General features: G+C 34.5%; 1 protein-coding gene across 1 annotated transcript; it reads right to left on the reverse strand.

The window, feature by feature from the left end:
* Nucleotides 1-3090: 3090 nt before the first annotated feature.
* On the reverse strand, nt 3091-6982 carry LOC149416546 (uncharacterized). The gene is made up of 3 exons (XM_089641395.1): nt 6874-6982; nt 6267-6504; nt 3091-5544 (listed from the first exon to the last, which is right to left on the reverse strand). The coding sequence occupies exons 2-3, from the start codon at nt 6502-6504 to the stop codon at nt 4217-4219; spliced, it is 1566 nt and encodes a 521-aa protein (XP_089497521.1). The 5' UTR covers nt 6874-6982; the 3' UTR covers nt 3091-4216.
* Between the last annotated feature and the right edge of the window lie 5387 nt (nt 6983-12369).

The raw sequence follows: 12369 nt of genomic DNA on the forward strand, positions 1-12369 counted from the left end.
ATTTGATGAATTTGTGTTATTTCACAAGTTATTAATTTAAAATAATGTATAGTATACTTGCGGCGCATTCCAGAGTGGAAGACACTCTCAATATCGCCCTGGTGTTAGACCACCATTCAGAATTGAAACATTGCTTGAAATGGCTTTAGCTGTATTTGGTCACCAGATCTGAATAGCCAGGTACTACCCCACCTTCTTCCCCATTTCCTTTCCCTCCCCACTACCTTCAGCCTCACAATATACACCAATTGGGGATGCCATGTTCTCAGTGGCTCCAGAAGATTGGGAACAGTTGGGACTCTTGTGTGATATCCATATATATATTTTTTAAAACTAACAAGAATTTTGTGAAACAACCCATACATTATTGACAGTAAAGAAAATCTTTTAAAACACACCACTGATTTTATATTATACTAGCTGACGAGCTAGCTACTTTACCCGATGTTGCTGGGGGTTACCCTTAGGACAGTGCTCCGCAACCTTTTCTCACCTACGACACACCAAATTTCTTCCTAGAATTCCGCGGCACACCAAAATCTAAAATATATAGATATTAAATTGATTCACAAATTTTACAATAATTTCTTGTTTTTTATTTGAAAAGTATACATACATACATATAACTATAACATATTTATTTTTACGCAATCTTCATAATTATTATAAAGTAATAATAAATGAATGAGCGATTAATTGTTAAATTAACCTGCGCTTGTGAACACAAAAGTTTTATATTCGGCTCGATTTTTGACAGCGCGCAACCCGAAGTTCTTGGTAGAGACCTTTTAAGCATGGCTTATCATTTTTAATAAATACAAGTGTTGAAAAACTTTGCTCACATAAATATGTCGTTGATAATGGAAGTAGTGTTAAGAATGCCTTGACGGAAATGTGCTGAAAAGTCAGTGCTTCCGTAGAATTTATTGCATTGGTTGCAAAAGGATTTAGAATCTAATCGTATTGTTCCGTATTAATGGAATAAAAATACCGACCAAATTTTTGCTGAAGCATACTTAAATGTTGTTGGGCCAGATCCACAGTTAATTGTTTGTTTTCAATTGTACTATGGTTGATCCTTTGGTACATTTCCAAACATCCTTTTTGCAACTCTTTCTGCCAAAGTTCGTTATTAAGTTCATTCAAATGCTCGAATATATCAGCCATGTATGCAAGTTTGGCTATCCAGTAATTATCATCGAGGTGCCGATATAGTTTGGGCATATTTTGATTTAAAAGAAACTCACACACCTCTTGACGAAGCTCAAACAATCTAGCCAAGAATTTCAGTATAAAACAATAAGGATTCATATTCGGCTCCCATTTCTGCACAGAGTATTCCAAAGATTCGCGAGTTTAGGGCTCTTGATTTAATTATGTTTACGATTTTAATGCATTCATTCATCGTGTTCAAAAGTTCCTCCGGCAAATTTGTGACCATCGATGCTTCTCGTTGTATGCAGCAGTGTAAATTGTAACGTTGGATTTTTTTGTTTTACACAAGATACAATACCCTTTTTACTACCCGTCATTGCAGCAGTGCCATCCGTGCAAACAGCGATGCAATTGCTCCATTTAATATTATATATTTTGAAGAAATCATCGGTTACTTGAAAAAATTTTTCACATGTAGTTCGCTCTGGAACCTCCTTACAAAATAAATAATGTTCTTTAATAAAGTCCTCGTCAACGAAAAGTACAATAACTACCAACTATGCTTTATTTTTAATATCGGTTGTTTCGTTGATCTGAAGCGCACATTTTTCAGCCAATAACAGTTTTCTAATCAGTGTTTCTAATATATATTGTGAATACGTCTTTTAACAGTATCTACAGACAATGAAAAATAGACAATATTATGAAAAATATTTTGTCATTGTGTATTAAATACATAATGAAATATTGTAAAATGTCAAATATATTGAATTTGACCGCGGCACACCTGTGTCCGGCTCACGGCACACCAGTGTGCCACGGCACACCGGTTGCGGAGCACTGCCTTAGGAGATAGACATATACCATCGTGGACTTTTCTGTAGGCCTTTTAAAGATATACAATTCCGTACTGCATTACTTTGATGTATCTTATAAGGTTTAGTCAGCGTTAGCAATGTAGTGCCTGAAAATATATTTTTACAGCTTGATTATAAAACATCGACCTTCCTCTACTTTCTATAAATATAATATGCATCTATTACATATACATCAACCTTCCGGAAAAAATTCTCTAAATGATAGTGAAAACCCTATCAAAATTTGTTGCGTAGTTTAGAACTAAGCGCAAAAACAGACAGACGAGGATTTATTTTACACTATTTAGAGATTCCGCTATATAAGTTGGTTGACACACAAACTCATTACATTAATTATACGTATAAAAAATGAAGAAAGTAAAATCATTTCATTTTTCCAAGATTTATTAATATGCATCAAGCATGCTTCGAGATTTAGTGAAAAACACAAAATGTTATATAGGTACTACAATATTTTTATCTAAAAGCTGCATGAGACATTATTCTATATCTTAACACCTGAAATAAAAGTCTAATATAATTATAATAAATATCTTATCATATAATAAAGAGAGCAATTTACACATATTATGTAGAAGCAAACAAAAATCACATTCACATAATATCATTTTTCGTTGGCAACACAAGAATTTTGAAAAATCAAATAAAAAAAAATAAAAAAATAGTTTTACAAAGAAAACTCAATTCGTATATTGCAATCAATTACAATGATTTACCAAAAATTACAAGTGATAATACTTTTTTTTAAATAACCCTATATTTTTATATTTAATACTAATAACAATAGTATATTTAAATGGATATCTTCAGAGATCGCAGTATAATCTTATCTCTAGTAAACATTATTCCAAAACATTTGTTCAACCATGCGCATGATTTAAAATTACCTACATAATAAATAGAAACATAATCCTGTATGTATTTTAAAATACAGGTCAATTTAACAACTTTAATGAATATTTATTACAATAACAGGAATCTAGAAAAATTTAACTATAAAATATCTAGAAGATTTATATAAATTGATAAGGAGGATTTGTTTCGTTTTGAGGAGTTTTTGGAAACTGCAACATTGACTTTAACTTTAATTTAGTAAAGTTAAGAAATCCCATAACGGATATGTAAACAGTCAAAAAGCAGATATGATTTGAGATTTTCACGGCCAAAAGTATTATAGCGATTTATTTTTGGGGTATTATGCTGTGTTGCCGGGGCCAATCTCAATAGTTCTTTGTATCCGATAATTGACGGTTACACCAAAACTAAAAGCAAAAAAAAACATTTAAATTATAATGTATTACTAGTTCTAAGTGGATTGGAGTTGGCGATACGGTATCACATCATAAGCACACACTTCACCACAAACTTTACAAATCTGCCCTGATGATGGACACTGTAATACTATCCGAAATGTTGGCTACAGAATGAGGTAGCACAACACAGCATAATACCCCAAAATAAATCACTATAAGTTAAAAATCATTTCAAACCTCACCCAGACAAATATTTATTTTATTTAATCTTGCTTCTTAATCCAACAAAGAACACAGTGTTACAATTTAATACACCCCAAAGAGGTTGCCCCCACGGATTGAGTAACAATTTTACAGTTTACGAAGCGTTCATTGAACACTCCTTTCTAACGTACCTACAACATTACACCCTCGCAGCCGCCAAACATAAATACATAACGAAAAATTGTCTAATTTATGCTTCACAATAAATTAAAATATTCACTGTTCATATTAATGCCACATTAATGTACACAGTACATGCCCGTATTGTGGCTTTATTTGTGGGTTGTTTCAGAAGATGCTCTTCAAATCCATCTATCGTTGGCTGTCCTAGGAAGCATTTACACATTTTGGATTTAAGTTAATTATTATATTGTTTAACCCAACTGGCTATATTTGCAGTCCAGTGAGATAATAACTACCTAGAGGCGCCCTGCGGTGTGACGTGTGTAGTTTTACAAGTTTTGAACGTATTTCGTTAACGTCCATTCAAATTCCAAAGCAAAACGTCGAAATTGTAGAAGTGTATCCATTATTTCAAGTATAATTATATTTGGCTTTCAGATATTTACTAAATTTTACCCAGCTGTGGCCAAAGAGTTTAAATAATGAAAAATTTATCACATCCTAATGACGATACACTTAAATGGAATCGAAAATGGCTGATGGTTATTTTTTCATATTATGTATCGTTGCTTCGTGTTTTTTTAAGCGCTCTGTAAATAAAAAGGCTTTTCCACAAATATCGCACACAAAGGGTTTTATTCCTGTGTGGATCTGCTTGTGTCTTTTTAAATTATCGGGCATGGAGAAGTAATGACCGCAGGTGTCGCAAGGGTACGGCTTGACGCCCGAATGTACTCGCAAGTGGCGTTTCAGGGAACTTTCTACCCTGAAGACACGCCCGCAGAGGTTGCAAAAGAAATTCTTTTCACCAGTATGCTTCATGGCATGTCTTTTTAAATTCTGAGCCTGAACGAACAAGGCGCCGCAGATGTCACAGGAGAAAGGCTTTTCCCCCGTATGAACACGCTTGTGTCGCTTCAAGTGTATCTCACTCGTAAAACAGCTACTGCACTCGGTACATCCGTATGGTTTTGCGCCACGATGAACAAGTTTATGAATGTCCAACTCTGATTGTGTTGTAAAAGATAACACACACTCGTCGCAGTACATGAAGCTCTCTCCCGTGTGTACATGTTTATGTCTTTTGAGATTTCCTGCATGCGTGAATGTCTCCCCGCACTCGTCACAGCTGAACAGTTTCCCGCTGTGCGCCTCCTTATGTGCCAGTAACAAGCTCTCTTCTTCAAACACGCGTCCGCATATCTCGCAGTAAAATGGCGTATCGTCTGAATGCGTCCGCTCGTGTTTTCTGAGTTGGCTCAGGTTATCGAATGATTGTTCGCATTGCTTACAGGATACCTTTGTGTCGTATTGAATGCCGTGTTGTACGCGAGAGTGTTTCTTTAAGCCATACGCGTACTTGAATAAAGATCCGCACTCTTGGCAGGAGAAAGGCTTCTCTTCGGAGTGCCTTCGTTTATGTCTCCTCAAATAATCTTCCTGAGCAAATGATTTCCCGCACTCATTACATGAAAAAGTTTTTAGAATTATGTCTATAGGGCCATTTTCAGTAAATGAAGATGCTTCTTGGCAGCCGTCGACGGCTAGAGATTCTGGGTGTATCTTTTTATGTTTCTTCAGGTCACTGGACTCCCGAAAACGGCCACCGCAGACATTACAGCGAAAAGGTTTGACATCGGAATGGATGCGTCTGTGTCGCCTAAAATTACTTAAATTAGTAAATGACTTGTCGCACTCTTCGCAGTAGAATATCTTCTCTTCAACCGGCCCCTTGCTCTCCCCGCTGGTTAGCGTAGGAACCCTCTGCCCTGAGAGTTGTAAATATAATAACAGAGGATTCAAATTCTCCTCACGAATCTTTACGGGATTTTTTACTTTGCTTTTCTTATTTGTTCTTATCTTTTTAACACCTGTAATAACAAAAAAGAACATTTCAGTCAAAAACTTATCTTACATTAGCTACTAAAACATGTTTAAATGTACACTGTTTTCATTTTAAAGAGTAAGGGTAAATATAGTTTTTTCTCATTGTTATCAAATTTAAAATAAAATGTGCCGGCAAACCAACAAAAAAATAGGGACACACTTAATAAGCCCTTTTTTATTTATAAATACTTTGCAGTAGTTAGATAAAAAGAGAAGTAAGTATTTCAGTTTCCAAAAATAGGAAATAATGCATTTTAATAGTTATTTAGTTAAAATTAAAATCGATTGTTATTTGGCGGCCATTGTTTTTAATTTCTATATTTTAAGGTGAGTTTTTTTTTTTCTTCACTTATTTAAACCATAATATAAACCTAAAGTAGGTTCTTAGGTTATCAGTTTGGGTTTAATTAAAACAAAACTAGCCTAAAAATAACAATTAAAATTATTATGTCAAAACATGGCTTGAAAAAAAGAAGTCAAATTATCCGTTTTTTTTTAGTCAATAGCTACTGAAATGCATTACTATTCATTTCCAGAAACTGAAATACTTACTTCCTATTGTTATCTAACTAATACACAGCGGTTTTTCTATTAAAACTAGGTATCAACCGTGTGCCTATTTTCTGCATATTTACAAAGGTGCCTATTTAGCGTATCCCACTTTTCGGTAAATTTATCAAAGTACGTTGCGCACAACAAAACTCACTTGAGGCTTTATTAACTGGATCTCTTTGAGGGATTAAGTTCTGATAGTCTGAAACCCCCGGATATTCCTTTTTAATGTCATTTAAACCCGGGGTAAATACACCACCATCTTCTTGGCTACTATTGTCAAAACAACTAGTTTGTTCTAGTTTTATATCAGCACTGGGCAGGAGAGAATTTAGAACTAAATCTGTGTTCACTCCCTGCTCTTGATTTGACGAAGTACCAAGACCATCCATCTAAAACAAATAAAGAGTTTTACAATAAAAAAAATAGTTTTGATTTTTACCACGATAACAAAGAACCACAATAAATAAAAAGTAGAACGACATGTATTGCACCAGTTACAAAGAGACATTCATAAATTATACAAACTGAATTACTAATTGGGAATGCTATAATAAAGAACCAAATGTTATTAAAAAATTACTTCGCCAGACTTTAAAAGTGTCCATATGCAAACATCATCTATTTTATTTACGGATGTTTACGAAGACAATTCCAAGCCAGTATGTTACATGTCCGTCACTGGACATTTAACTAGCCTATACTGAAAGTATTGAAATTGCGAATGCAAACACAAAACGCAAAGAAACGATTAATCTTACATTTAAATCCTAAAAAAAACGTAATACTTCTTTTACATATAGCCAAGTGCACAGTTAATTTGACACTAATAAAGCAAATATACACCCAATCTTGCTGCCGAATTTTGACACTTCAGATTTGACATGTCATATATTCTTTTTTTTTTAAAGGTGGTTCACAACAAACTTTTATAAACTCTATAATTCAAATAGGTACTTACTTAAATTATGCATTTTGGTTTAAAGTTTTTTCTTTAGCCTTTCGTCCCATTGGGTCGGTATCGGTACCGAATCGACGAAGGCTGGAGTTGGAGTCCAGCCATTTGTTCCAGCCGATACCGACCCAGTGGGACAACGGGCTTATAATAAATCATATTCAATAATATCAGGAGCGTCGCCAGCTTCCAAGTTAGGGGGGCACCTTCATTTTTTATAGAGCTTATAGGGAAAGAACAATGAATAAACTACAATTTTTTACACACAAGCTTTGCCCGGCTGTACGCGGGGTTAAGAACAGGGCCGTCTTGAAGGAGCCCGTGGGCATACCAAGTAAACCTACTGAAAACACCAAATAATCTCATTTTTTAGATAATTTAATTGAAGCGGTTCGTGCCAGACAGTGATACGGCACCTAATCGTGATAATTTGGAAATATAAGAGCATGTTTAAGCCCCTGCGTTCCCAATTTCTACCGATTTATAACATTTTTCTCTTTTACTCTTTAAGTTTTTAAATTCCAAAAATTTAAGATAATTATCATATAATCAAGAAATTTGTAATACCGTAACGGTAATTATATGAAATTTCCTCTAAAGAAAAAAGAACGCTATGTAATCTCCAAAAATTATTAAAAACACGTTGTGTTCTGTTATTTAATATTTTAAAGTTGTGAAATATTTCACAGTTTATTTTTAAATGCAACTAAAGCATTTGTCAACAGATTTTTGATATACTTCAAACGAGTCGTGTTCTATTAAATATTTTCATCTTTTTTTGCTTAATTATTATCGTTTTTTCTAATATTAGCGCATTCCCTCTAAAATTCATATTTACATATCTCCCTTTCAAACCATATTTGACCGCTTACTACGGGGCCTTAAAAGTAGAAATATAAAAAAAAAATACCGCTATTATCATTTTGAATTGTGTATTTACACAATTTACATATGAAAATATTCTTTTGCATTTTTCGGAAAGGTCAAACAAAAAATAAATGCACAATATTCCCAAATAACCTCGGAGCCTGTGGAACTATGCAATCCCTAACTGGAATAGTGACGAGAACGAAGAGAGAGGAATATTGTTACAACTCTCAAAAAGAAACAGATGAGCCCCCCTGCCGACTTATATGAATAATATTATTAATAATTTTATTAAAAAAAAAACAGTTTACTTATGAAGAAGTTCTTCTGTGGAATTATTATTACGCATGATATAAAAAATATTATTATTCTTTCAGAAGGCTGAACAGCTAACACACATAATAATAACTACCCAATAGAACTTGTTGGAGATTTAAGATTTTTAACAAACGAACCTTTACATTTTTATTATTATAATTTATTATTATTATTAAAATAAAATAAATAAAACAATAACTTAGTAAATACCACTTTTTTAAACTCTTAATGCCGACCGGTTTCGCTACAACCATAGTTATTATATTTAGGTATAGGGGGAGTACGGATATTATCGGACGCATAGTGTTTTTCATTTGTATTTTGTTGTTATTGCTTCAATATACACGATTTATGAATGAATCATTAGTGGAAAGGACAGATCTACATGATATGCTAATTTGAAAAATCAATAACCGTCACTGTTCCCCAAAATATAGATTTTAAAATTACGAAATTTTCGTTTATTATCGGAATTCGACGGGTGTTATCGGACAAATTAGCTCCCTGGTTTAACACTGTATTTTATTTTATTTTATAATAAAACGGTTGCTAAACATTACATTTAAAAGACTTCAAATATATCAGAACAATATCTTTATTAAAAAAAATACAATTAAGAGAAATACAAGAAAAAGGATAACAAAGTATTTGAAAGAATTGTCTATTATCGGACATCAAAGGTGGTATCGGACACGAAAGTAAACAAAAAATATTCTTTTTTTTTATTAAAAAAAGGATTTAATAAAAGTGGTAAAACCGTGTTCAAAATTTTCACAACACGTTATGATATACTGAAAATAATAATTATTTCTGGCACAATTCAGATTTGTAAAAATGCTGGTAAGATTCAAGACCTGTACAATTTTCATGGGCCCATCCGTGACAACCTTGGCATTGAATCCAGTCCTCTTCGAAGCTTTCTCCACAGATTATGCAAACTTCATTTTTGTTGTAATCCTTATGTAGTTTTAGTTTATCTGCTTTCTTAAAATTGATGCTGTTAACATTATTTTCTTTGTTGTGTTTGGGCGGATTCTTTTTTGATTTACCGATTTGAAAATCGTTTTGGCGTTTACCTTTTCCTGATAGCTTTTCTTGTTTTATTTTGATTGGGAGACCCGGTACTTGTATTTTCGCTTCATTCTTTACAATTTTGGAACTCTTTGGAAGTGCACTTAAATTCAACGGTTTTACTGAACTTCTTTTTATTTTAGTTTTATCTCCAGTTTTTTTTCTCCTGCCCTACTTTTATACTTAAGTCTAATCTCAGTTTTTTGGCATCGCTCTTCTTTTTCCGTTCTTCCATTTTTCGCTCTTTGGCTAATTCCTTCGCCTTAGATTCATCGCGTTTATTTTCAAGATCCCTTTTATAGGGGCTCGATGTTAAAATATCTGAATTTTTGCAACGTTTTTTTTGGAATTCATTCTCCGTGTAACAGCATCATTTACAGGAGAAAATATTTTTATTAGTTCTATAAATTTGTCCTTTTCTTTTGAAGTTGATGGTTTTGGAGACGTTGGCGGGAAAGTGACCATTTATATTTGAGGTCTTTCATAAGGGGTAGTTATTGGAGTTGAAGCGGATTTCAAACGAAAGGTTTTCAAGATCATTGGTTCAGACGCACGACACGAATTAATAATGGGGATTATTTTCAAATCAGATGATTTCCCCAACAAAAACTTGAGCTCACTTAGTGACAGATCACGCAGTGAACGGGGTTGGTATACATTTTTGACGTTCGGTAGAATTATTTTTTGGGGTGGAATGATTATGAGATTTTCTACACTTAAAGAAGATTCACATGGTGGTAAATGCTCTGGGGATTGTGTTTTATTCTGTGAAACAATCTTCTGTAGCTGATTTATTTCATTCTGTGAAATACTCTTCTGTACTGATTTGTTTCATAATCAACGTCAGAAATATCTAAACCTTCCGATGGCAGATAGTCTATGTCTGTAAAACTATCAGGATTAAATGGTTCAATACCCGAAGCTGCGAAACCATTTAACGATATTTCCATTCGACATGTTTTGGCGAATGCAAAGTTGACTAGAGAAGCTATGTCATATTCAGATATTCTGAGGAATGGATTTTTACGCTTCCACATAGTACAAGCCACATCGAACATGTTTTTGAAAGGCTTCATGAAGGTGCGGTCCAGTGGTTGTAACCTATTTGACGTGTGTGGAGGAATGCTTAGCATATGAACATGGTTTTCACGGGCAAAAATTATAACATCATATTCCTTATGACTCCCGTGACCGTCTATTATTAATAGCACTGGATCTTGTGCTGTTGGTTTCACTATTTGCACGAATGCTTTGATCCAACTCAAAAATATACCCCCATTCATCCATCCACTGGGTTGCGCATGGAACGTGCTTCCTGCCGGTGCACCCATTTTCAAACGTTCAGCAATCTTCGCGCGGGGAAAAATGAAGTGTGGAGGGATGAAATGGTCACCAGCCGCGTTGATGCAGAAAAGAAGTGTTATCGTCTTGCCTCTTTCTGCGGAAGTCATTTTCCCCACTTGCCTTTTACCCTTCGTGCTTAGAACTTTAAATGTGTTCTTATGCACGCAACTTATTCCCGTCTCATCAGCATTGAGACGTTATATTATATGAGACGGAGAAAAGTTGAATTGGTTTCTCAAATGACGTAATTTTTCAAAGAATATATGAACCTGCGGCTTATTAAATCCAACGGCCCTCGCAATACTGGTAGATTCTGGGGCGCGTAACGACAATTCTGGATGTCTCTTCAGAAATGAATAGTAGAATTCATTGCCAGCCTTTTTCTTTTCCATATTGAACCGATGAGGAATTTTCTGGGATTCAGCCAATTTAAATACAAGTTCTAAGAACTCATCTTTTGGTAACGGAATCAAGCGGTTATCCAAATCCTTTACATGATCGACTAAACAGTCTTCAAAAACTTTTGAAAATGTGGGGTTATAACCACCCACATCGACGTGCAGCTCAATTGGGAATCCATTCTTCAATTTCAACAACCTGTCATTAAGTGTATTTTTAGGGACATCAAAAAATAAGGCAGCTTCTCGAATCGTCATCTTCTTTTCACGACCATATTCCACTGCCGATTTCATATTGCAAGCCTTCCATTCACACCGAGCCCCTGCTCCAACTTTTTTTTTGAATCTCGGCATTATCTGGAGAAATGGAAGAAAAACAGAATGAATTTTTGAAAATATTTTTTTAAAATCAACAATAGCAAACCCTTTGTACATAATTTTCATAGTACAACATACTTTCATAATATATATGTGAAACACTTCATTTGGTGTTGGTATATTAATTTAAATAAAAAAAATAAAAAAAATAATAATTCGTGTGTCCGATAATATCCGTAACAGCCATGTCCGATATTATCCATACGACACGGAGTTAAAAAAATAACCGTCTACCTGGTATGGGACACAAATTTTAAAACAATAGATCGTCATTTGATTGCCACTGAAATGTAGTGTACCGCCTTATATACACAAAAGTAATTAAATTAATATCGTACCTTTTATTTGTCTTCGAATAAAGCTGAGGACACAATATCCGGGAGTCAAAGTTCGTTTTCTGGCACAGCACGACACAACCGACCATGGCGAGAGCCATGGAAACACTGGACCATGACCATCACTGGACACTGGACTGACTGGACACGAGGAATTAGTGCGGCAATATTATGAATTTACTTGCATCGCCCTATCTATTCGCCAGGAAGAGAAATAACACTTGGACGATACTATACGTTGTCCGATAATATCCGTACTCCCCCTATATAATATCTTCAAATAGTATAAAAACAAAGTCGCTATCCGCGTCTGTCTGCTTGTGCGCTTAATTCTTCTAAGGTGCACAACATATTTTGATAAGGTTTTCAATCATTTGAAGAATTTATTCCAGGAGATTTATATGTATATATATATATATTATATAATGTCAACTCGGCCACCGACCGGCCGAGTTGACATCGCGCTTGGGTCTCACCCAGGCGTAGTGTGTTCAATTCCTCGGCTGGCTAAGTCCTCCATCACAACACAAGCAACATTTTCCGCTTACTGTGGTGGTAGTAGGAGATTTTCAAATATTGTCAGGTTATTCG

Source organism: Hesperophylax consimilis, chromosome 16 (assembly GCF_061612785.1).
Source record: "Hesperophylax consimilis isolate HC1 chromosome 16, BYU_Hcon_1.0, whole genome shotgun sequence".
Lineage (NCBI taxonomy): Eukaryota > Metazoa > Arthropoda > Insecta > Trichoptera > Limnephilidae > Hesperophylax > Hesperophylax consimilis.

Excerpts from the sequence above, each read along its gene's own strand:
- LOC149416546 (XM_089641395.1), bottom strand. The coding sequence starts at position 6,504 with ATGGATGGTCTTGGTACTTCGTCAAATCAAGAGCAGGGAGTGAACACA. Across the intron at positions 5,545-6,266 it reads TCCAGTTAATAAAGCCTCAA|GTGTTAAAAAGATAAGAACA; the intron begins GTGAGTTTTGTT and ends TTGTTATTACAG.